Source organism: Tubulanus polymorphus, chromosome 1 (assembly GCF_964204645.1).
Source record: "Tubulanus polymorphus chromosome 1, tnTubPoly1.2, whole genome shotgun sequence".
NCBI lineage: Eukaryota > Metazoa > Nemertea > Palaeonemertea > Tubulaniformes > Tubulanidae > Tubulanus > Tubulanus polymorphus.
The window spans coordinates 23,790,567-23,816,871 of NC_134025.1; the positions used below are offsets into that span (position 1 = coordinate 23,790,567).

At 35.3% G+C, this 26,305-nt stretch overlaps 3 protein-coding genes across 6 annotated transcripts; all 3 read left to right on the forward strand.

The window, feature by feature from the left end:
• Nucleotides 1–955: 955 nt before the first annotated feature.
• Nucleotides 956–1,679, forward strand: LOC141913123 (WD repeat, SAM and U-box domain-containing protein 1-like). The gene is made up of 4 exons (XM_074804616.1): nt 956–1,075; nt 1,187–1,237; nt 1,559–1,617; nt 1,668–1,679. Exons 1-4 carry the CDS (start codon nt 961–963, stop codon nt 1,677–1,679), a joined length of 237 nt encoding a protein of 78 aa, XP_074660717.1. The 5' UTR covers nt 956–960.
• On the forward strand, nt 1,601–15,427 carry LOC141905006 (uncharacterized). 4 transcript variants are annotated; one of them, XM_074793707.1, is made up of 8 exons: nt 1,601–2,274; nt 4,570–4,747; nt 4,945–5,026; nt 5,104–5,167; nt 5,468–5,600; nt 6,937–7,040; nt 7,514–7,597; nt 15,378–15,427. In XM_074793707.1, exons 1-8 carry the CDS (start codon nt 1,726–1,728, stop codon nt 15,405–15,407), a joined length of 1,224 nt encoding a protein of 407 aa, XP_074649808.1. In that variant the 5' UTR covers nt 1,601–1,725; the 3' UTR covers nt 15,408–15,427. The 4 variants fall into 4 exon arrangements, with proteins under 4 accessions (XP_074649808.1, XP_074649827.1, XP_074649799.1 ...); XM_074793726.1 differs by having other exon boundaries at nt 6,944–7,040; XM_074793698.1 differs by lacking the exon at nt 15,378–15,427 and having other exon boundaries at nt 7,514–8,000.
• Nucleotides 7,954–13,723, forward strand: LOC141915226 (uncharacterized). The gene is made up of 4 exons (XM_074806690.1): nt 7,954–7,980; nt 8,091–9,706; nt 10,034–11,597; nt 12,440–13,723. Exons 1-4 carry the CDS (start codon nt 7,954–7,956, stop codon nt 12,659–12,661), a joined length of 3,429 nt encoding a protein of 1,142 aa, XP_074662791.1. The 3' UTR covers nt 12,662–13,723.
• Nucleotides 15,428–26,305: the final 10,878 nt, after the last annotated feature.

Here is a 26,305-nt window from a genome sequence, read left to right on the forward strand (position 1 = left end):
GGTTATTTTTCAAATCTTTATCGCTAATATCGATGATCAAATTTCAATTTTCAATCATAAGATTATCTTATTCCGATATATATGCAAAGAAAAGTGAAACTATGATTGAAACCCTATGATTCAATTAACTTTTAAATTTCACCTCGGGTAACTTCTCTAATAGAAAAAAAGATGCATTCAGATATATAATTGGAATCTCTCGGTATTTTTCAAAGTTATTTTCTAGGTTATGCTCAAATGATTCGCATTAGATAGTCAAGTATAGTTGAGCTATTGAAATTTAATAGGCCTGCACTGAACAAAAAATCTCCCCATGAGGTTCAAGTCATTTGTCAAAGTATTTTTTGCTTTACTAGATATTCTTTGAATTCACTTTGGATTAGATCAAAGCTTTTCATTTTCTAATGATTACCGGTATATACTATACTGTATACTATAAACCTAAATCTAGACTTTGCAATTAAACAGATTTTAGATAGAGATCCCAGTCCCTAAGCTCTGATTGCTTAATCCACACTTCAAATGATATAGGCCTACGCGAAAATCTATATTTTTCCTAAATGCTATTTATCTACTTCAAATTTTTCAGAAGACATGAATATATCTAGATTCAATATGTATTTTTTGTTGTGTGATAGAAACTAATTTGAATGATACTTATAATACATATTTATATATTCAGTACGCAAATGAATTAATAAGCCATATACAGTACGCAAATGAATTAATACGCCATTAATTATTTCTGAATAGGTTTTCTCAAAGCAAATTATCGAGCCATACGTCATTGATTGCCACTTGCCACTGTGTGGTTAAGTTATATTTAAGTGTTGTACGTGTGTCCTTATTAAAAGCTCGCCTCTTAACAGGATTTATTAGCTCGAGTACCAAAGCCATGAAATAAGTCATCTAAATCCAGGTGATTAGATATCTATTTGTATGTTTTTAGATGAATTTTCAATGATGTTCTCCAAACAGGAACTGGATGGTCATCCAGTTGAGAACTGGACGGTGAATGATGTACAAAAGTGGATGCTATCAGTCAGTCTTCAATCTGTTAAACACATATTTGTCAGTAAGTTCAACCACATTATTTGCACAGTGCCTTTTTGTAAGTTGGATTAGGATGAATTATCATTATCTTTAGATGAATGAACTTTAATGAACATTACGTAATCTTTTTTAGGCTATGGCATTGATGGGAAAACTTTGCTTTCAATTGATAGAGAATTCCTAGGTAATTTATAGAGTTTAGAAACAAAACGCACTGAGAGGATTTTTGACCATACTGTGCAAGCCTTTTAACTAACAACTGATCTGATTGAGAGGTTTTATAAAGTGGTTTAAGGGGTCTAAACGGATTTAAGCAATGATACACTTACTTAGCTTAAACAGTAATAACTAGAAGTATTATATTGTTGAACTAAGAATGACTATGTATAAGTGTGGCGGCATGAAACAATCATAAATGCATATTTGCACATGCACAAGGTCTATGTGGAGGTATATTTCATTTCATGATCATATATACGTACAGGTCAGCTATTTTATTTTTCAGGGCAACGTGGAATTTACGAAAGAGACTTGCAGACGAAAATTCTTAGCGCTATTTATGAGGTTAAAGTTGCCCATGGAGAAAGTAATACGAAATTGAACTTTTCTCTGAGGGATTCAAGTAGACTGCGTATAGAAACTGCTGCTGCGTCGAAACAACAGCCTGTCTCTATGGCTACGAAAAATCTAATTCAGCCTGATTTGAAAGAAAAGACGATAGAAATGCCTGTTAATTCAGAAGATATTGACGATTTGGATAATGAACAGAATTGTGTTTTGGATAAGAACCAGAATAACATAAATAAATCAGTGGAGTCTCTCGATATGGACGTATTGAACTGTAATAACAAACTACATGATCCGATTGCTGAGAATTACTTGGATATTTCTCATGCGGTGTCTTTGGATTGCTTGCGCGATACTCAAGAGGTTAATTGCGATTTATCACGTTTCTCAGCATCAGCTGACGTTCTTTCATGTGATAGCGCTGAAGTTGCTGGCGAAAACTTTGTCGTGAACGAAGAAAATACTCCTAGTGAAAGTATTCGAAACAATAATGAAGATAAACATGGACTTGGTGATTCAAGTACTGTAGAACTGGACACAAAAAAGAAAACAACTGATAAATCTGAAGAAAGTAACTTTATCTCAGACGCATCCAATTCGGTTATAGATGGGTCGTTACAGCCGCCGGACAACTGTAATTCTGATGAAATTGAAGTAAGTGCTTAATTAACTAATATAGAGAATCCAACTCTTATATAACGAGAAAGATGACGTCCGAACAGTTTCCTTTAAGCTAATGATTTATTGATTGGACATTTTAACTATACCCTATAGACATCTTCAGGAATACTGAGTCCTCAGAAACTTTTAACACTTATCTTTCCATGGACTCTAAAACAAAGTACATGATCTCTCATTATAGAAATGTGGGATCCTCTATATATCATCTCAACACAGACATATTGTTTCATCAATGGTTTAATTAGCTTACTTATAGTATCCTCTGAAGACCATTTTTTCAGAAGATTGTAAATAATTTTGGTAAAAACTTTTAATTAGTCAAGAATTTTAGTTAATTTTGCGTTATTGAAATTACTGATTTACTCTATTGATATACTTACCAATAGAGCATAGATAACAGTTAGGACTCACAATGAACGCCTTAATTGGTAATTATCAACTGGGGTAAATCCTTATCTATGATTGCAAATTATTATTTTAATTATAGGCAGTGTAGTTCTATAGGCTGTACAGCTAAACAAACCCTATTGTTTGCTAGCAATTCGTCACAGGCGACCGAGTCTCGTGCGCTCGAGATCATAAAAGCCAGTACTGCTTACAAAGCATAGTTTGGCATGAGTCCTGCAAATCTTGACAAGCGTGTTTTAACGTATTGAATCACAAGTGTCCAATTGTCACTGTACATATATACGCGACACATTGTAATTCCCGCATGCAACCCGGCAATTTAGCTTATAGTAGATTTGGAAGCTCAAAAAGTTATGTAACAGTGTTTAATACTGGTGACCGTATAAGGCTACAGATATACTTATATCTTGAGAAGTTAGTAGGATATACTACGTACAAATATGGCAAAGGATAAAGATAAAATCTTTGTAAGTAAATTAAATATATTACATTGTTAACTGATATTATAGGTCTCAATATGTATACCATATATACACAGGCATGTTTTAAACTACAAAGTCATATCAACTTATTTAATTTGGTTGATGCTTATTGTTTGGTCCTGATCCGTCTATTCGCATAAGCATATGTGACAATGACAATGAACAATGGTGGGAGCATTTTTTGTATCCCTCTACTACTATCTCTACAATTCATAGCACAAGTCAGATATATATGCATAGTCATAGGCGTGTTATGAATCGCAATATGCTTATCGCAGTTATTGATTAGAACCATATTGAGGTTAATATATAAATTCTTTCGAATTAATGAAAATAACTTGGCTAGATTATAAGACAAGTCAAATAGGGCTGTACTTGTCATATTGATGTTTGCCCCATCTATTATTCAGTACAGATAGAAATTCTGAAACATGGAAAATTTGATTGAGACGATGGCTTCAGATAATAAGTATTTTTCCTGATTCGTGTGTTGATAACCCATCTTCACTTGGACTGCTTGCCCTGGGCGATACGTATTTATTGGCGGACTACTGTAAATGTTGGATGGGTTTTTCCATATCAAGATATGCTTCCTTTCAAGGAAAAAGAAATGAAGGTGTAACATGGCTCTTGAAAACGTTTTCTATGCTTATCGCCCATTATCCGTCTGAAAATTGAGGCAAGCGAAATAATAAAGCTTGCTTGTCAAAATAATGTTGCCATAACAAGCCTTATGAAATCAGATTAATCTTAAGATAACGTACAGCTATTCATGTTATTTCTTAAGATACGTACCAGCAAAAATATGTGATTCACGGTGTAGAAATATAACGGGGACTTATGATAAAACTCTTATGGCTTCAATTTTTGTAGAACGTAGTTTAAGATGAATAAAGCAAGTTCTGCAGTAAAATTATCAAATTGGTTTAGTTTAAACCGAAGTACTTATGAATGTAGATCAATTGATTGGGCATGAGCCAAAATGTCTGCTATCACGTTGTTGTAGTATTATGAGGTAAAACTCGATACCTGAGGTATTTATTAATCATATATATTATATTTCATTTAGCATATGTTCATGCGGGAAAATATTTGAAAATTTTTTATTGGATGAAAAATCATCGGAACTAAACAGTATGCACGTCTATAAGCAAGCTAACTCTTTGATAAAAGATAGTAAACTGGTCAACTTTTAGAAAAAGCTAGCCTGAGCATATATATCTGGTTAACTATCGAAATGTTATACCATTGACCAACTGCTGTATGTAATCACTAAATGTTCTGAATAATTGATAATAGTGCTCGGCGTGTTATTGCATTTGTTACTATGTCTTGATCTCGATGAATAATTCAGTGTGATATTTTATTATGGTCGTAGGGCTCAATTCAGGTTGATGGAAGCATCCTGTCATCGGATCTACACACGAGAACGTTCGTTATATCGAATAAAACCACTGCCAAAGAGCTGATCAGTCTTGTGCTGACCAAGTACAACATGGCCAGCCGCGATCCAAACCTGTTTTATCTCACAATGGAAACAAGCAGTAAAAATACTGGTAAGGAGTTATGTACCTGGTCATAGCAGTCGAGAAGTTTGGGCTAGCTTCTATTTTGAAAAGACCTCACATCTCTGCTCGAACTCTCATTCTTGACAAGAGCTATACGAAATATTTTCTTGTTAGACCTTGACTTTTTGTATACACTTTGCTGCATTTCCGTGACAATCCATATTTCTTTTGCTTAATTATTGTAGAGAAACCAATTCAAAGTGTGGTTACGATAGGTGAAATGAGCTGTCCATTGGACATCCAACTTAACAACAACAAAGATACAAAGTGAGTTATATCAGAATTAAATTGCCCTTTTAAGGTAAATTAGAAAATGTTGATGATGATTTACGTATCTTTTACAGGTTTTGTATTCAGATGAAAAGTGGAGGCTTAGTAAAAGTGTATGACAGTTGTCTGACACCAGGGGTAAATTTCCGATTTTGGTTTATAATGAAAAATGTGTCTTATGAAACGCTTTTAGGCTAGAAAAAGTGTTACCTTGTTGCTCGTAATCGGCTGGGTCACTGGTTAACTGCAATAAAATTTGTAATCAGTTCATTTCTGTCGGGTCTATCATTGTTAGCTTGATCATGATTTGGAAAAAAAGTTATGCATAGGGTACAGGTCAACTTTTAAGCTTGGCAAAAATGAGAAACAAGGTATCAATTTATTTTTGTCATATTCATTTAAGATTGTTAAATGTCAAATTTTTAATATCGATTGCAGTCATTCTATAAAAGTATGTTCATATCAAAGAAAACCACATCTAGAGAGCTGATCAAATTGTTGTTACATTATTACAAATCTCGAGAATACGTAGATGACTTTGTCTTGATGGAAACCGATGACCAAGGAAATGGTGAGTAATAGGAATTATGTGCTGCTACATCAAGGTCGGGACTGAAATCTTTTGTGATTTATGCTCAGTTGAAGCATCAAACCTGGTACCCAGGTGAGACCTGAATATGACTACTATTTGGGAGTTTAGTTTCTACTCCCAAAAATATCCACCCTCAAAATCATAATAATCTCTAACACAGTTCATTTTCAATTAATCTACTATTTTTTAATGTGAAATTACTCTTATTCTTTGTGAAAACTACAATGAGAGATATCAGGTTGTCCAGTCTCTCAGGTATAAATGATTAGATTGTCATGGCAATTGAATGCGGACATTTTTAAATTCACCCTCTTAAGTCCAATCAGCTTAGTTGCATTAGCAAATATGATACAGTGTTTGCAATAAGCAAATAGTCACATATTTGATATTGAATATCATATATTTATGTGGTTATGTGGGAAATTGGTGGTAAAATTTAGAAATTTTCAATAGAATAGGGCATGCTTTCCTACTTTTCCTATTTTCCAATTTAAAAAGTTCTCCTGATCCTTACTTTTTATTTTTTCACATCTTTCCTAAAAAAATCCTATTTTTCTTCTATTTCTGATGGTACAGGTGTCATCACACTGTCAATCATCTTTCTGCAAAAGCCCTACATTGACAAGGATTCAGCCACTGAATCAGCATTCTTGAATTCTGTTAGCTTGACAAGCATCAACAGCCTTTTGGTTGATGACCGGTCAAGAGTGCCTTCAATGCATAATCCTGATCAAGTAAAGGTATCAGCAGTGGCAGATTCAGGGGAATTCCTGGGTGTCTGGAGTTAAAGAATGATATCAGAGACCCCAGATGTCCCTAAAAACAATGCACTTTGGGCATTCAGCAACTTAGAAAAATAAATTCCTTATTTTCCTCATACTATGATTCAAAAGGTGTATGCCTGTAGAAATGAAGAAGATATGTGTTGTTCCCGTCAGCGTACTGAGAGTAATTGTTATTTGGACCCCTTCTGTTTTGTACAACAGTATGAATTATTAGATTCAGTTTCGGAATTAACCATTGGCTTATGTCCAAAGAAAAAGCCTACATTTGTATAAAATAATCAAGCAGTCATTGTTTCCTAGCCACAAAAGCCCTCGTGCGAATCTTAACTGAGGCATGGTTTAGTGACCACATTCAAATGCTATTTATAAGGTTGTGGCTTATTGAAACAAATGTATCAATCACCTTGCTCTTTATGTGTAGCAGTACTGCAAGGAAAAACAAGACATAACAAATGTGTTTAGCCTATGTATTTCGCAAAGATCTTATGTTTTGATGTATAGTGTTTATAAAAATTCACATTTCGTTTTAGAATTAAGGAGATTGTCGGAGAGTGAATGCCCTCTTATTACTCAGCAGAGATGGAAGTCAGAAAAATGTTTTCAGCTCAAAAGAATTGGTAAAAAGAGTAATTCGGTGAGTTTGGCTTATTGAAATTCAACATTATGTATGATTTGATTTAGATATTGGATAGATTTTATGTGAAATGATGAGCGGTGACATCAAGGAACTTCGATATACAATTTCTTATGTACAATGTAAAAAGCAAGCTACACCACCGTAACAGTATTCTAATTGGTCTCCAGCATAGTCTAAAAAGCATTCTACGTATACTATTTTTTCATACCCCATGTTGTTTTATTTTCGACTATCAAGTAATTAGAATGTGGCCCTATATACTGTCTTGCATTTTGAGTTGGGTTATTCAAGGGATTAAACGTATAACATCATCAGTGTTTGATTAAGGATTGTTAGATCAACAAAATTTTGTTCACATACGTCCATGTGTTTTATTCATGTACAAACTTGTCTAAATCCAAACAGGTATGTAAATTACAATGTTTGGGTGTTGTTGGCAATTCATTTCAAACTTTTGTGCTTAATTTTAGGTTCAGCGATCACGCAGTTTTGGGGGAGTATCTGAACACGGTAGAGAACACTTGCAAGCTGCTTTAAAAAGATCAGCTCAAAGAGTAAGTGATGAATTTCTCATTAGATGTTTTTAGGCATGTATTTTTGGGCAGGTGCCAATGCAAAACAAAAGATTTCAAATCAAACAGTTTTGAACATAAGCATTGGCTCAAATTTTCACCGTCAAATATTTATTGCTAAACGAATCAAATACTTTTATTCAAACATTAAATCCTATACACTATTCACAACTATTTCTTTTGTTTAAATTATGTATTGCGTTTACAAATGGTCCCGGTGTCTGCTGGAACAAGCCATATGGGTAGACCTATCGCTGAGATTCCATAGAATTGGGTCACAAAGTGTGAAGTTGACGATCAATGTACAGTACTGTCATAGTCGTTGATTTTCAAACAATATGCCAATTGAACAGCACTGCAGGACAGTGATTTAGTTCATGTTCGAGTAATATAACTCTTGTCTTATTTATGAATACAAGATCGTTTACTGCAGTTGAGAGTGTTAATATTTATTTCTGTTTATGCTGTTCTTCAGAGAAAGCAACGCTCCAATTTTCTCGGAGTCGAAGAAAATACAGTGCCATCGGATGAAAGAAATGATCAAATAGAAAAATTACGTGGCAGTTTATTGCAACTCCAACAAGATAAGAACAGTGTATTCTTCAGTAGTCAGCAGGCTGTAAAACCAACGATTGATACAGCGCCGAGGGATCTACTCCGCGAGAAGATTGAGAATTTCAAGAACATTAGGTCAAGTTTCCAAAAAACAAAAACAGACAATACTAAACGTGAAATAGAATCTAAAGCGAAGCCAGAACCAAGTTCGGTTGTCAAGGAAGAAGCAAGGGTGAATACCGATTCGAAAAATTTGAATGACGATGAATTATTGCAACAGTCAATAAAGGAACGTAAAGTAAAATTGGAAGAAACATTACGAGCACGATCAGCGAAGGCACGCTTCGTAAAGATATCTGAAAACGATGAAGGCATGAACGCCGAATTGCCTGAACACGTTCATTATAAGAAAGAGCAGCCCGATAAAGTTGATAGGAAACAGAATAAGCGATACAACACTATACCAGGAGATTCAGTAGACGATCCAAAAAAGGTCTTGGATATACAAGAATTTAAAGGTCGGATATCTGAAAAATTGTACTCATTGAGCAGACAGTCATCAAAAAAGAAAACAAATCAAGTTGCTGGCGACGATTCTAGTGAAATTACCAATAAACTGACTGGTAGATCAGATGAGATAAACACGGAATCTGAAATACAACCAGCAAGCATGTCGAATGTTGCAACCACAATCTCGGAACATGAACTGAAAGCCAAAGAGAATTCAATTAAAGAAGTTTTAGCTGAAGAAAAAGCGAAGCTTTTGAAGGCAGTTAGTCATGGTTCTGCTACCCAACAGGGTACTTCTGTGGCAAACCGATACAAACCAAAATCAGTATCTCTGAGCAAAAGCAATGCATCGACTGATACAAAGCAACGATCGTTCTCATCTACTGGCAGTGAATCTCCCATCAAAACAGTTCAGTCTGAAATAATGAGTGCCAAAAATTTGAGAAACTTACGAATGCCAGTTGCAGTGCGTCCAGTTCGAGCTGTAGCCAAAGAAAATACTGAAAATATGAGTAAATCTGCGGCAACTCCAAGAAACGATGGAGAGATAACCAAAGATGGATTGCTAAAATCATCTAGCGAGGCTGAAAATAGTAAAGCGAAACAACTGAAGGATAATGATGACTCAAAAGCAAAAGATGAAGCTGAATCAAATAGACTTGGTGGTGCAGCTGCGTTATTACGTAAAAAGAAAGGACGGCGATGCTTGCCAACTATTCCTTTGAGTGCAGATTTAGAAGAGCGAAAGCGTCGCATCGCAGAACATGCTCAAATAAAGCTTCGTGCTTATTCTAGTTCTCGAGCATCCTTAGCGAGCGTAGATGATGTCAGCGAAGCGAGTACATTAAAGAATATCGATAATATAGAAAGTGAAGCTGAAAGCATTCCAGAGCAGTTTAACCTGGAAACGAAGAACAAGAAACAGCAGAAGAACTCGTTTACCAAACAACACAATTCTGTTGCCGATTCCGTCAATGCCTGGCAGGAGAAAGCAATGGCCGAAGTCAAGGAAACCAGTGCATATGGGTATGAGTCTAAAACTAGTAATATCAGTCCAAAAGACAATCTACCAGCTTTATCTATAGACAACGAATGTGAAAGCATTCCGGAATATCTATTATCTCCATCCAATCCTGATGATGCATTGGATGGATTTGTTTATGATGCGAATATATCTTTTGATTTCGAATCGGTTACATCCAGTCCGAGAGAGAGTAATAAAGGAAAACTTACGGTGTCAAAAAGTAACGGTTATGAAAACAATATTGTTTCCGAACTGAAACTGGATTTAAAATGTGATAATGCTCAATGTTTATTATCTGATAGTAATGCAGGTTTATTATCTCGTTTTAGTGATAAACAACCATCTGCCGTTAGAGATTCCAGTGAAATGAACGATCAGACATCAGCATCCAAGGGAAGCGGGAGTTTTCCCAGAACTCCGGGAGATGGCCAGGATTCAAAAGGGACTATTCTTTATAAAGAATCGTTTGTGAAAAATCTCAATACAGAGTTTAAAAAAGGTCCTGTCCATAAGAAATCTACAGTGTCTAATCCGCAGACAATCAAATCAACTATAAGTCGCATTGAAGAAAAAACTCAAAACGTACTTTTAAATTCACAGTCAAATGAAAGAAAGACTGATCTGGGTGCGAAATCCGTGGTTAGTTCGGAAAAACCTCATAGTTCTCTTAACCAAATGTCTCTAGTGTCCGAAAGACGGAAAGCTAGAACTAGAAGTACAGGGTCTGTGTCAAGCAGTCGACCAACTTCTAGTAAATCATCACTGAGTAGGTCAGCTAGTGTTAAAACAAACACAGTCGTACCACGACAAACTTTAGTTTCTAGGCAGAGCAACGTGAATATGCCTCAGAAAACACTTGGCAGACATCCATCTAATAATTCGTTATTAAGTGAATCCGAGACATCCGGTTTTGCTGATCAGGATTACAGTCACTCGTCTCGGTCATCGAAAGTAAGGAATACGCAAAACTTGAACCGGTTTGCCGATTACAGCCCGGAGCATTCGGTGAAAAGTTTCTCCGGATCAAATCGTGTACCGCAAAGCGCGCGTGAGCCGAAATCCTACACGTCGTTCTCAAATCCAGCTCCATTGTCTGCGCGAGATCCGCCTTCGAATGCCGCGCGCAAGATAAGCAAGACGGGTCATTCGCAGGAAGAAATATTACAGGCGAAACAGGCTCTGTTGATGTATGCCGCTGAGCCGGTCACACCGCGATCGTCGAGTCGAATTCTAGCTATCTCTCCGCAAAAAAGTGCAAGTCGTAGTAACGGTGAAAATACTCCTCACAATCAGTCAATGTATCAACTGCGTATGACGCCCGATTCTGAAGCAGCAACTACACCTCATAATATGACATTTTCAACTCCTCAGATTGCGAAATATCCGAATAAGTCGGGAGAGAAAGGGCAGGAATTGGACATTAATCGAAACGTCGAGTTGCAAAGAATACGGCCATCTCTTCACGATGTTGTGCGTACGTGTGATCTGTTTACGGTCGAAGTTACGAAAGGAAACTGTTCGAAATTTGGTATGAAATTGTTCGAATCCGTGTTTATCGATGCCGGTGCATCTCCGAAACGCCAGTCGCTGAGATCGCCGAAGGGGAAACGTCCGATGATTGGCCAGAATAATAGCGCTTTCAAGCGTGTTCGCACGAGCAGTGAAAGCGAAGTTAAGTCGATCATATCGATCGATTCAATTGAGGAAAATAGCGCAGCGCAACGCAATGGACATTTACAAGAGGGGGATCATATAATCGAGATCGACGATAAATTTGTTCTCGAAGCTCACGTCGCAACAGCTCAAGCATACATTCAGAGAGCCGGAGATGTACTGAAATTAGTGGTGGCGCGTATCAAGGGTGGAACATCTACGTCTAATTCTATATTGGAGGTAAGATTTTACATCCATTTATTCTGTTATTTAAAGATATTTTCCATTACATCACTTAATTTCAGGAAAAATAATCGTTCTTGGTTGTTTGGGATAAGAATCAGGTTTCCTTCTTTATTGGTCATTAACCTGATATGAAATGTTTGAACTTAGGGGTATTCCAGGGTGCCTCAGTGTAATTGTGTGTCTTTCCAAAATTGAAGTTCTTTTCAAACTTCTTTTTTTGATATATACACATATCGTGAATAGAAGTACTAGTGAAATATATGGAAATTCGCCCCAACCTATTACATATATGTGTGCACTCTCAATATTGTGATTGAATGAATGAATGAAAATGAATTTACTCAGGCAATGAGCTTTGTATGATGAAATATATATATAAATTCTAAGTGTAAACACACGCAGTACAATTATCTCTGCAGCAAATAAAGTGCAGTTTTTCCAATCATATGAGAAGTATAGAATCATTCTATAAAATGAATTGGCATACATAGACCTGTTTATACAGTTCCCGGTCTTGTTTAGTTGCGTAGCTCTATGAAGCGACAATTAATGGTTGAGTGTATGTAAATCACACAATCACAATGATTCATACAACGCTATTTCCATAACAAGGGTTTCATAAAATATTCCTGTATATTTCATTAACCCTTAATTGATGCACAACTGGTATTTTTCATGATTTGAAAATCTGATTATGGAGGTATTTGATTCGTCATGGCCATTATACATGCCTACAATCACTCCTCATCAAGAAATAAAGAATGATAAGATACCCTTTACATAACTGATAAAAATGTATTCATAACTGTATTCATAAACATCATTTTTTTTTTCAGGGATCGAATCTGTCTGAACAATCATTTGATATCAGGGAAGAGAAAGATATGTTAAAACTGAAATACCAGAGTCTTATGTTAGAATCTCAACAGAAGGACAAACTTATTGAAGAACTACGCAGTATTATCGTGAAACGAGCTCAGGTTCGCCAAATCAAAGATGGAATGAAACCTTACAAACTGAACATCGATGATCTGGAAGAAGAATGTTCTGCTGTGTAACTTTCCCGATTATAGAAATTACATTGCATCTACATTCTTGAAATTTTGGAAAATAAATGCCTTCAAATTCGTTAGACTTTCCAATCTATCCAGAAACCAATAGGCCTATGTATCCAAAATATTCCATATCATTAATTTCCTAGTTTCCAAACATTGATATAGGTTTTAAACTCTGAAATTAATTAGAATATGTGTGTATCTAGATGTGTGTACTGTTAGGGTAGTCCAACACCAAAAATCCCTGTTTATCCATCCATTTCAGAGGTATAATTTTTTGTAACCATACATGTACAATCAGTATTGTAACTGTATCCTCATACATTTTGGTGAAATAGGCATTGCATTGAATTTTTTGTAAGCATTTAAGTAACACACGATGAAAATAGTTTGTTAATGCTTTTGTATTGAACATTATGTTCATTTTAGTGAAAGGTGTGGACTATGCATTAAATTTGCATTTTGATATTTTGTTAATATCAAGGAAATTATTGTATACACTATGTAGCAAAGGATTGTTTATAAAGTTGCATGCCCTGTTCATTAGGCTTATTGGTATGTAAATGAACAGCTCAAGTAGTTGTCCGAGTATTGCTTTAAGTATGCCTCCAGAAATAAAAATTCCTTCTAAATTGCAAACTATATTTTGTCAAACAACTACAAACTTGTAGAAACATCGTGTACATAAAAAAGAATTGATATGCCAAAAAATGAAATTATGAATTGCAGTGAATGCAGATAAAATATTAACATTTTGTAGGCTACTATTCAATATTTATTATTTCAAGCAACCGTCCTGAGAAGTCTTTCATGTTAAAGTTTGTATCCTATTTTTAGAATTGACTTTTTAAGGTATTCTCGTTTACGTCTATTTATTAAAGAATCGTTATATATTTAAATTCTTGATTTTTACAAAAGAAATTCCAACTGTGATTATTTTGTTTCCTGTGAAGATTTCAACTACTAGTTATTAGAATAGAATACACCAATATATGCTTTAGGTTAGGCTGTACATTTATTTATTGTATCAGAAATTTTATAGAAATGAAATTAATAAAAAATTGTTATAATCGCGATTCAAGGGTTTTTATCAGTATTTTTCTGATAAGAGGACAGTTATATACATTTTAGCCTGTAGCCGTAGGAGGGAGTTTTATTTTCATGGGTCCTATGCAAACATAACAGTCTCTATTAGCTAGCTCTGCAGAGAAGTACTTCTCGGCGCATTCCTCTGCTTTCTTCCCAACCAGGAGAATATCGGTATGGAACTCCATCTGGTCGCAGTTCAAAGAACAGTTATCACAATTGGACTTTTCAACATGTTTGACGACAATTTTCTCTGCATCGTCATCAGGGATGACAGTTACTTCGTAGAATGATAAATTGTCATTGCAGCATTCATGGAAATTGTGGCTCGGCGTTGAGTGAGGTGTTCCTATTAATCCGAATTGTTCTCTATTCTCTGTAATTAATCGTCCTTGGAACCATGGCAATGACGAGTTTTTATCTTCGACAAAGCACAAGTGTGCAATTCCTTCAACCGCAGACCTGCAAAAATTATATATTTGATGATAAAAGATGATTTTACTATAAACAATTTATTCAAAAGTGGTGTTCTGTACCAATTAAGTAATACAACAATGTAAACTCAAATATATTCTCCAGGGCCCAGTTTCACAAAAGATAACTTTAAATCGATTTAATTTCTTTGTTAATTCAGTTTAGATTAGTTTTCAGTTTATCGATCATGTGTCGATTTCAGATAAATTGTAAACTAACGAGTACAGAAACCGATTGCCCGGGTTGTTAAGCTACACTTAATGAGTCAATTGACTCTCAATGTATGTATCGAATATAAACATATTTTGAGGTCAAAAAGAGATTAACTACATGGTAAGGTTAATGTAATTGGGTTGTTTGTAAGCTGGTGAATTAGACAAGAAAAATAAACAATAGCACATGTCCATAGAGAGGCGTTGGACCGTAACGTGCTGCCATCTTGTCGTGGCGTTAGACTGGTCGCCTGTTCAATTCTGCGCCACCTGCATTCGCAGTCGAGCTCAGACCACTATTCCAAAATCTTCTATATCCTATAGTAAAAACAAGAAATTCGAGAGGAGGGGTCCCAGTACAGGAATGCCAGTACATCCGAGCCCAATATCTAAGGGAATCCCCCACCGTGTTTGGTACCCTTACTCCAAGCAAAAAAGTCCAGGGAATCCCTTATTTCATCATCAATCTGTCTCTCAGGATCAATGGATTTCATACATATAACCGAGGCTCCCCCTTCCTTCTCCATTCAGATTAGATATTTTTTGAAATTTACATTTTTATAATGGACACTAACGTTTTGTAAAATTTGGTGGTTGTTTATTTCATGTATGTTTAGATATTTCAGTCACAGATTTATTTGGAATTTCAACCTGAATTGAGACAATGAATTCTGAGATATTTTCACCATCTGTAGAACTCTGTTTACAGTGGAAGATCGTTTTAACAATTTATCAGTTATTACAAAACTAGAATTTCATTCCAGATAAGACAATATCAATTATTTCCATACTTGATATAACTAATTATAACTAACAGATTTTCTGGTGCCCTGAAGTTCGTTGCAACGAAGTTCCGCTGTATAATTTTCTAAATTCAAAGAATGTTTTACAGACTTTTCGACATCAATAATTAACCACCAAGAAATACTTTCTTTTTATTATTTCAGGTGGCTGGAAAGAAAGGCGAGAGTCATTGATGCGAGGGTCAATATCGAACGTACATTATTTCACCAAGAAACAAAGATTAGGAACTTGGGATTCACCAGAGAATTTTGACCACATTACAACAGCGAGCGTATGAATTTGTACGAGGCAAATTGAAAATTACAACTTTCATTGCATTGTGATTAATAAACTCAATATTATTATTATCATTTACTGAATGGTTTTTCTTTTGAGTTTATTGTTCTTCTATCAGAGGACCGGCATCAATGATGACATGATTTTTGTAGGCTTAAGCAAAATTTAACACTTAATGCGGAATAAAGTGGCAGGTGGCAGTTTTTCACTTAGTGAATTGCATCAATGCCTAATCATGACTTGTCTGACGTATCACAACTAGTATCCTCATGGACAGACTGACCCGCGCATGATTTGATACCGCCATATACTCTTTGACCAAAATCAAAAATGGGATAAGAGTAATTTTGAACAAGAAACGAAATTCTAATTTGGACTTTCCTAAATTTACATGATGATGTACCATTTAATCCAGTATCAAAATTAAAGAAAACAATTTGGTTTTTTTTCAAATTATGAGTGGTAAGCATGAAGTTTTTGGCAAAATTTCAGAGTATCGGTGCTCCAAATAATTAAAAAAGCCTAATATATCTCCCCTCAATTGAAATAAGGAGTTTTTTTTAATGAAAATCTGTCTATTGACGGGATTCTGTGATTAATGATGATTAATCGTGAATACATGGTATTAGTGGGTTTTCCCCCAATGACTCAAATAGACCGCTTTCCTCGTGCATGGTGTGGGTCAGTTATTTCGGGGTACATGAACTGTCCGTTACGTAGTGACTAATAATCTAATTTCATTAGTAAATGTTTACGCGGATTCTATGATATGAAGACCTGTGTTGGTGTGAATCTTTAACTGAAGTGCTATCGGTCGGTATAATTTATAAATTATTCTAGAATTTAAGAAAAAAACAGGCGGCGGCTTATAAATTCGGAAGTAGCTGTTGGGAATCAAGTAATTTATTTCATGGTCTTATTAAAGTTCCTCCACTATATTGTTCAGCAGACTACTGGCGCGTATTCAACCCGGCGGTGGAACCTTTCATAATGTAAATCCATTCAACAATAGAGACACAATTGCGGTTTTTCAGAGTTGTTGATATCATTTATACGCGCTATCGTATACGTCGCAGGCTGACCACGGTGTACACAAGCATAGACCATTCACCTCAGCTTACTCACACTGTGAACATGCTACCGTGGATTCTCCTCCTGGCGATCTTCGCTGCGCTCCCGCTCCTGCTTCCTGAGGAACGACGTCTTTATGTTTTATGTGTTACTGTTCGTCTCCGTGCTGTCCTGTACTGTTCCGTGTTAATTAATCCGTTCTATTTTTCAGGATTTAACCCGTTTTATTTTTCAGGGCCGATTTCTCCGTCGAATTTCAACGTTTGCTGGAACAAAACTAATGTCCGAAAGCATCGGCTCTCCTTCGCCGGTCATGTGTCGAGGATGTCAGACAAAGAGTCGGTCAGGAAATGGCTGCCCTCTACATGCCCTCATACGGAACACGAAAACCAGGATGACGAGGCCTCACTCTCCCCACGTATCAACAGAGTGTGCTTGGTGACGTCAATGACGGGCAAGTCAGTCGGATTGCACGGGTTAAAAGTGGAGTGGTAAAGCTGGACTGTCTACTAGTATTCATTGATTCCTTTTCAGGAATTGCTTCGGACAAAGATTTAGTCTTGTCTTCCTTTGCGTTCTAGCATTCATTGATTCCTTTTAAGGGATTGCTTCGGACAGGGATTAATTTCCCTGTCTTCCTTTGAGTGTTAGTATTCATTGATTCCGCGTGGGTTGCTTCGGGCAGGGCTTCTTGAGTGCTAGTGCGGGCAATCCAGTTGCACTGCCCTATTTTTGGCTTGGGCAATTTGATTGGTTTGTCAGTTACTGACGTCACCCGGCACACCCTGTCGGTAAATGGTGAAAGTAAGGCGTGGTCATCTTGGTTTTCGCGTTCTGTGTGAGGGCGTGTAGAGGGCAGTATATTCCTGGCTGGCTCTTTGTCTGGTGTTCTCGGCATGTGACCGGCGACGGAGAGCTGAAAAGCTTTCAGACATTAGTTTTGTTCCGTACCAGGTTTTCATCGCTCTTCTCTTTTTTTTCATTTCAGGACTCCCAAGATGAAGAAGATGCTGAAGGCGACTACAACGAAGACGATGCCAAAAAAGAACACTGAACGCAGCAATATTGAAAGTTAAGTTGATACACATGTAAATTACGATGCGTGATACAGAAAGGATTGTGTAACTACAGAAAATCGTTCTTTTACTCATTTCAGGTTAATCCGGAAAGGCCCATCTAAAATCTGCCCACCAAAAGTGCCCACAAAAGACTCCACCTTGAAGTACCACCAAACACCGAAAGACCTGCCGCAACCGAACCTGGCAGTCTTGACCTCATTCTGCATGGCAACAGGAATACATACATACATAAAGCTAAGTTGATTTTTCATATCTGGGGTAGAATGGATAGGCGCTGGTCAAGCTCACCATCTCCGCACTACTTTATTGAAGCTCTGTGGCCGGTAGTAAATTGAAATATAGCTAGGCAATGATTGCTTGAATATTTACAATATTAGACGAAATGATTGAGTGAGGTCCCTTAAATATTCTTTGGTCTGATAGTTAAAATGTAGATTGGTCAGTTATTGATTAAAAGATTTTGTAAGTACGTACAATTAAGGTAAATTCAATATCGATCTTATGTGACATTTCTAAATTATTCGAATGTACCGTAGATATTTCAGGCCTCATATGACTATTGTTTAACTGACAATCAAGATATAGATTGGATAATTTACTAATTAGCAATCATTCAATATCTTGTAATGTTTGATGAGACATTCTTTTGGTGTAGATATTTCAAGGCCCCATATACATTTAGGCCAGCTTTACTTAAAGATATATCAATTAAACTTTATCATCGGTTGATAGATTTTTCTTTACAAATAATATATTGATAAATTTATAAAGATTGAGGCCATACTTTACAGTATATACTGTGTGCTGCCTCACACATAACAGTAATGAATTTCATAAGATAGTGTCTAGGGCTCTATCGAGGTCTGGTGTTATATGGGGAAAACTATGGACTACGGGTCTTTATGAAACAGTGATTTGGTCTCAACACTTTGATAAATCCAGAATAAACCAAAGCTTTAATTGATTTAGTTCATTCCTGAAACACTGCGTCTTGTTTTGGACAACGCATGATAATTGTTGTTTGACTGATAATTAGCATACAGCCAGGAAAAATTGCTTAGATATTCACAATTAAGATGAATTCAATATTTGATGTTGGATCAAAAACTTTTTATATCATAAATATTTATTGAAATATAGCTGAAATATATAATATATTTGAGCACATCTATAAGTGAATCAGTCTCATTGACTGATTAGTTCTGTATAGCCAACTGCCGCGCTTACGACGACTAGCCATGCTTTTCATTATTGGAAAAATTTACTCAAACCTAACTAATTCAATTTATATCTAAAAGCCATACTGTGTGTCAAGTGACGGATATTAGATATAGTTTAACTGAAAATTAGAATCTAAGATGAATTACTCATTAACGTATTACTTAGATCGATTAAGGTTAATTCAATTGTTATGTGAAATTATTTCTAATTCCATGGACATTTAAAATGTAGCTGATACATGTGTATCTGAGCACATTTAGTTATCTGTATCTAAGTGAACCTATGGTGTCTTCATACAGCTGTATTAGTTTTGATACATATTGCCAAAATCATTTAACGCAGATTTACTTCCGATCAAATCTGTGCACAAATACATTCCTGGATTTGGAAGGGGGGAATATTTCAATTTCACTGTGTATGTCAGATTGAAAGCCTTATTCTGACAGGATATCCTAAACTCAGGTCTTATTCCTCTTGCTAATAGCTCTCTTATACTAACCCCTCTTTCAAATTATTTTCTAGCATCATGACTCGCACCGCACCAGGGAGGTCCGGTCATAACAAGGTCTTTTGGTCCTTATACACAGTGTACTATATAAGGGAAATAAAGATTATATAGCCATTCGGCCAAGGGAATTTCTAATTTACCACTAAAAGTATGCTTTTTAGCCCACTTGGGACTTTAGTCCCAGCGGGCTATTGCGTTTACTTTTTGTCCGTCGTCCGTCCGTCCGTTCGTCCGTCCGTAGACGGAATCCAGTTATTTTGGGAAGTTTTGAAGACGCTTCCAGGTAATGTCTTGATATTTGGGTTACACATGTATCTACCCTAGACACATCTTCAGCCCAAAAACTGGCCCTGTCAGAATCAAGATGGTCGACTGGCAGCCATTGTTGTTCACCAAAATCAGCACTTTTTACACATTTTTGAACTTTTTGAGGGAAATTTTGAAGACGCTTCGATCAATTACCTTGATCTTTCAGATATATGTGAATCCCCCCAGGGCCCATCAGCATAACAAAAATTGGGTCGGTCGGACTCAAGATGGCCGTCCTATGACCTTTTTAGTGCCCAAAAATGTTAATTTTGGCCCGAATTCTGAGTCCTGTAGCTTCCTACTGGTTGGCCATTTCTCATTACAATTTGTGATGGGTATTCTTTGGAAAGGGATGTTTTATACCTGAGACAGGTATTTTTCATCAGCCAATTATGACGCAATTGGCGGCCATCTTGGTGTCACCAGTACTCATTCGTAAGTTGGAAAAAGTTTTTCCACATTATATTGATACCTAAGCGTATTTTGCTACCACAATGGATTAGAAAGTTGTAGCTCATAACGTGTTCCAAGATTGTGGTGAGTTTCAAGGTAATTGGATTTCGTATATGGCCACCAGGGGGCGTTGAATAATACAATATCTTAGCATTTCTTTATTATATTCATATCAATGCATATTTTGTAACCACAATCAATTGGAAAGTTGTAGCTCATGACATCATCTATGATTGTTGCGAAGGACATAAGTTTTTCTATATGGTCACCAGGGGGCGTTGGATAGTAGAATAACTTAGTATTTCCTTATTATATTGGTACCTAGGCATATTTTGTTACCATGATCAATTGCAAAGTTGTAGTTCGTGACATATTCTATGATTGTGGTGAGTTTCGAGGTCATTGGGTTTTGAATATGGTCACCAGGGGGCGTTGAATAGTAGAATGACTTAGTATTTCCATATTAGATTGGTAACGAGGCATATTTTATTATCACAATCAATTACAAAATCGTAGCTGTTGACATGTTCTATGATTTTGGTGAGTTTCAAGGTCATTGGATTCTGTATATGGTCACCAGGGGGCGTTGAATATTGAAATTGTTAGATTGTTGAGCATTTGAAACCACTTCCCAAGTGGGCATGGTGTCCCTGGACCCCTAGTTTATCTTAAATTTTTGATGAATTCAAATAGTGACGAATTCACCACATCTGAAATTCTACTCATGTAGATTTTCAGGCTTCATATAAATATTGTTCAACTGACAATTAAAATATAGCTAGTATGATTACTAATTAATGGTTCGCTTAGATACCTAGAATTTAATTAAAATTAATTCAATGTAATGAAACTGTGAATGTAGTGAAACTTATTCAAAATTGCACAGAGGATGAGACGACTGTATCGTGCAATGTCATCTGCGTCTAACTGGGCCACATGTGTGTGTGGGATCTGTTGAATCAGTTAGGTTTTGGGGGATTCGGGTTTAGTTAAGCTAGGTATCAAAAGCTCTGATGCAAAATTAGCAGTTCAAATAGTGATTAATTCAAATTCGTACCAGATCTGAAATTCTTCTCGTGTAGAAATTTCCAGCATCATATAAAATATTGTCCGAGACAATTTCAATTAACTTATTGATTAGGTATCTAATTCAGCATCTTCATATAAGGTAAAAGTGCTCAAATCTAAACCATAGGGGTCGATAAGACAACTGTATAATTTAATATTGATTGATATATAAAGAATACTGGGTATGTTTTAACTCTGTCTCTTGTGCATGGGATTTATTGAATCTTTAAGGCTTTGCAGAATTCTGGATTTGTGGGAATGATTCAAGGTTTTTTAAATCTGTAGAACCATGTTACTTATAGGATCAGTGTGCACAATGCTGGCAGCGCACTCATTCTTCAGTTAGTTATATTATCATGATTACAAAATCATTGTATATATTAGGAGCAATATTTAGAATTAATGAAATGGATTAGAATACCATTCACTGGGTACAGATGTCGCCATCTGTGGGTAGAAAACATCTTTTAAGTTTATTAACTGATGATGAAGTAAATTTGATAATACGAACATGGTTTAGCTGACAATCGAAATGTATATAGGCAAATATTACTAGCAGGTTTGCACTGTATGATGGGCCTGGGTTTCAATAAAAGACACATCAAGAATTTCAAGAAGATAGAAGAGAAAACAGTTCAAAAACGATTTGATAAGATTGATTATGCATTGCTAAATTTGTTGTAACTCTGGTATTCCTAGAGATGACTATAGATGCTTTAGTTGAATTGTTGCTAAACTATAATAATCAACCATTGCTTAGATATTTAGAATATAGATGAATTACTATATGAGTTGAATTTCATAAATATCATTTAAGACTATTATTAAAATCTACGTATCGATCCATATTGCTGATCTTATATATGAATTGACATGATAATCATGATCAGTGATATTCGAAAGGATTTTCAGTTCAAAAGGTTCTGCTCTTTTCTTCAGCTTGCCGTTTCAGACTGATTGGAAGATAGTTTGAATGAACCGGAATCGAATTTCCCAATTATGTACTTCGATTTCAGACATACTCGAGAAAAACTACAATAAACTGAAAAATTTGACAAATTTAAACGGTGAAAATGACAAAAAAATTAAAGCTAGACAAAATTCTCCCACCTTGTAAACTTTCGGACTAGTTACATGAAAAAAGACCAAATATTGTAAAATATAGTTATTTCCAAAATCTCGATGTATTAAATTAGGCAGAAAAAAAATAGATAAAATTATTAAACCTTGTAAACTTTCGGACTAGTTACATGAAAACAAGACCAAATATTGTGAAATATAATAATTTCCAAAATCTTGTTGTATTAAATTAGGCAGAAAAAAAGTTAACCCCAATCAGTCACTTAATATGTGCTTCGACTATTTAAACGGTGAAAACGACCAAAAAAATTGAAGTTAGACAAAATTATTAAACATTGTAAACTTTCGGACTAGTTACATTAAAAAGAGACCAAATATTGTAAAATTATCTTCAACCTCGTAATATAGTTATTTCCAAAATCAGAATTAGGCAGAATAAAAGATTGTTTGAATGAACCGGAACCGAATTACCAATTATGTTCTTGGACTTTAAAAAAAAGATCTGTAAAAACGACCGCCGATCACGCAACTATATCTGTACTTCGATTTCCGATTTTGAAAAAAAACCGCCGTATCGCTCCCGGCAGGTGTGGTAGGTTTGTAAGGGACACCAACTCGAAAAGTCAAACGAGAGCTTGAGGTCAACAAGTCATCAAAAATCTGCCAATTAGAGAAGAGTGCACAGAAACCAACCGACTTAGGAGATCCTCGTCGATGATGAAACCAGCAACTATGAGAAAGAGCGACCAGCTTAAAATCAACTACTCATCTGAAATCTATGGATTTGAACAACCCACAGAAGAATCAAACTCATTAGATGGAATTACCGGTACGGTATATAGAAATTTCAGGCCTCATATGAATATCATTTGATAAGTGATTATCATCGAAATCTATTTACCTGTCCACATGGCTGATCTTAGAACTTTTATCTTTACTAGTCTTATGCCTCGGAGTAATAAATTTTTCAAATGATTACTCCAAGCTTAAACATTGATGAACTAGTCCTACTACTGCAATTATTTATTGGGGTTTAAATCGGCAATTGACGTCAATGAACCTAATTCTGATTTTGGAAATAACTATATTAACTAAGTGAAAAACACGGTGGCTTGTAATTTGAAATGACATGTAAGTTATGATAAATCTGTCTAAAATGTTTTGCTTTCTTCACTTTGTTTCAGTTAAACTACATCCCGCAAATAATGGCCTGAAGAAGACACAAGTAGACAAATACCCATTGACCAATTTGCTGATGAAAACTGCAGAAGCCCAGATGAGAAGTTTAGGAGCCAGCGACGGATCAATCACTCAACGATGGAATCTTCTACAATCGGTGGTTGATTTCTATAAAACATTTTATCAGGAGCAGCAGAGATGATAGTGTATCTTATAAACACTGATTCGCGCAGCAAAGATAATGGATTATCTCATAAAATCTGATTCAGGATAAACACCGAAGCAGCAAAGACAATGGTTTATCTCATGAACACCGAGATCTAGCAGCGGCAAAGACCTCTGTAGTAAAGTATTGATTTTTTTTACTAACATCACCCTTTTTCAGACCATTCTGATAGGTAACATAGTTTGAAAAATTTACCTGATTGCGTGGAATGGAGTATGAAAATAGTTGTTGAGTCGAATATTGAAAATAGTTAGATAATTAGGTTCCGTTGGCCTGAGAAAGGAACTCTACGTTTGAATATTTCAATATAGAGATAACTATTTTATAATGAGTTTGTAAAAAGATGTGTCATGTGTTTTGCAATGTGACAGAAATATCCTTCTTAGAGTCTAATAAAAGCTAAGCTCCATTAATTCACGATATTGGTCCTGGATCTTTGGTTGATAGATAAGTCGAGTTAGGTTAGTCACTAGGAGTAAATGGTCGCGTCGAGCGCCTAGTTTTGAGTTGTAGGTCTGTTGAGTTAACGCCTAAACTGAGATATAGTTTCATTGTGCTTACCATAGTTAAACAGAGTCAACACAGTGGCTTTGCCCTGTAGATATCACATGGTTAGGAAACATAGAACATAACGTTCTATGTACAAATAATAAGTATTTGCAGAATTGTAGATGTACTAATTTGATGGCATTGATATTTTCGAAGGCCCGTGTAACCAATTTGAGAAATGAATCATATATGTCGATTTTCACATGGAGTTTTAACTTTGAGCCTCCATCAATCTGTTCGATGCTACGTATTTGAAAGCAAAAGCTTTATCTAAAAGGAGACCATTATTTACATTTGAGAGGTAAAGCTAAAGTTATAGCTAGGACTAATTTTGAACGTTTTAACATTGTTTATAGCTGTTTGAACTTCTTTTATAATAGTGGGTAAATCCATATCACGAGATGGCTCTCGTGAATAATCACTTAGCTTCAAATCGGGTGTATAATGATTATTAAGAAGCGACAGTGAATTAGTAGTGCTTTTTAAAAATGGGCCCAGAACTTTACTGTGAAAAATGCCTGCAGTTGTAAATAGAGGAGTATAAATAATACATGATACAAAATACATGTGCATGAATAAATAAGAAATACCAATAAATAAAAAATTATAAATAATAGATAGTAAATAATACAAAATAAAAGTTCATAAATAAATGAATAATATTTAAAAAAAATTAATATAATAATAAGCAACAATACAAACAAACAACAAATTAATACTCTATTTACATGAAAAGGCATTTTTTCAAATATTTATCAATAAGGTTTTTTCATTTATCGAACAACCTTCCCTAAGTATAGCGAAAACCGGAGATCTTTTCTGTTGTTGTTTTTAGCGTTCTATCAACTCAGTTACTGTAATAAACAAAACAAATAACTATAAACCTTAACTAAATCGAATACACTTAAAAAAATAACTGATATGATAGAATGCTTTGAATAACTGTGATGAAAGATCGACCCGTCCTTAGAACTAGCTGCGCTCAATCACTGCTGTGACTGTTTATTGTTATACTGGGGTAGACTTACGGGGCAGACTTACTATCTAAAATCATGTACATACATTTTACTTTTTAGAAAGAATCTAAAACAGCTATAAACTTAAGTTATTGATGTTATTGATTAGTTACCGATTGTATAATTATGTTGATGTTTTTAAAACTGGAAGAAAAAACGTCAGAATAGTTAGTATTTAATGCCAAGGTGCTTGAAAATCTTTGTCGGGGCAAAGTTAGCAAAATTCTAGTTTTCAAGTGAAAGTAATGTTTATGAAAAAGAAATTAAGAATGATAAATTGATACTCCAAGATTTCTGGAGTGAATCAGTATGTTTCATCTCTAGTTTTAACGCTTTATGTTAGAGACTGTTGTAGAGATTGTAATACAGTTCACGTGTTTGTAAATTAGGAACTTACATGATGATTCCTCGATTAAGATATTATTGTTGTGTGAATAAAACATTGTACATTTTCATCATTCATGTTGAAACTTTTCAGTTGTTAAGTTTTATAGCAACTATTTCACTTTGGTGCTTATCAGTCGTTCATAAAATGCTGATTTAATTAAGGCCCTGTCGAAAATAGAGGATAACTTGTGGATGCAGTGCTAATTGTTCAATCGTCCTAGCTTTGTTTTGATTATCGGTTTAACCGCGTCTGTGTGGGGCCTGTAATGTCTGGACAAGAAGAATTAGTTGAGCTTTTTCTTGATAATTAAATGTCATTTGAAAAGTTGACACGGTAGATTCATATTTCATGAAATATAACAAAGTGTCGGTTATATTGACCTCATGAATTGTCAAATTCATAATCTTAGACTTTCAGACTAGTCCAATTTTCTATGTTTTATGGATAAAAATTTATAATTCTTTGTGTATTTATGTTATTTTGCTATTGATGCAAATTGTATAAAATCAGTAGTAGTGGAAATGTATTGTATATTAAAACTTCGAAATACTTTACATGTTACTTTTGTGGTTTAGAGTTATTACAATTTCATTCATAGTAATAGAAATAAAATAACTATTAAAATTTGAGAAAATAAGCTAAAAGTTA

Bases quoted from the DNA above. Each gene is read 5' to 3' on its own strand.
- LOC141913123 (XM_074804616.1), top strand. From the start codon at position 961: ATGATGTTCTCCAAACAGGAACTGGATGGTCATCCAGTTGAGAACTGG. The intron at 1,076-1,186 runs GTAAGTTCAACC...AATCTTTTTTAG, and splicing joins TGTTAAACACATATTTGTCA to GCTATGGCATTGATGGGAAA. The intron at 1,238-1,558 runs GTAATTTATAGA...TTTATTTTTCAG, and splicing joins AATTGATAGAGAATTCCTAG to GGCAACGTGGAATTTACGAA.
- LOC141905006 (XM_074793698.1), top strand. From the start codon at position 1,726: ATGGCTACGAAAAATCTAATTCAGCCTGATTTGAAAGAAAAGACGATA. The intron at 2,275-4,569 runs GTAAGTGCTTAA...TTATGGTCGTAG, and splicing joins GTAATTCTGATGAAATTGAA to GGCTCAATTCAGGTTGATGG. The intron at 5,601-6,936 runs GTGAGTAATAGG...ATTTCGTTTTAG, and splicing joins AACCGATGACCAAGGAAATG to AATTAAGGAGATTGTCGGAG.
- LOC141915226 (XM_074806690.1), top strand. From the start codon at position 7,954: ATGCCAATTGAACAGCACTGCAGGACA. The intron at 9,707-10,033 runs GTATGAGTCTAA...ATCTCGTTTTAG, and splicing joins AAGGAAACCAGTGCATATGG to TGATAAACAACCATCTGCCG. The intron at 11,598-12,439 runs GTAAGATTTTAC...TTTTTTTTTCAG, and splicing joins CGTCTAATTCTATATTGGAG to GGATCGAATCTGTCTGAACA.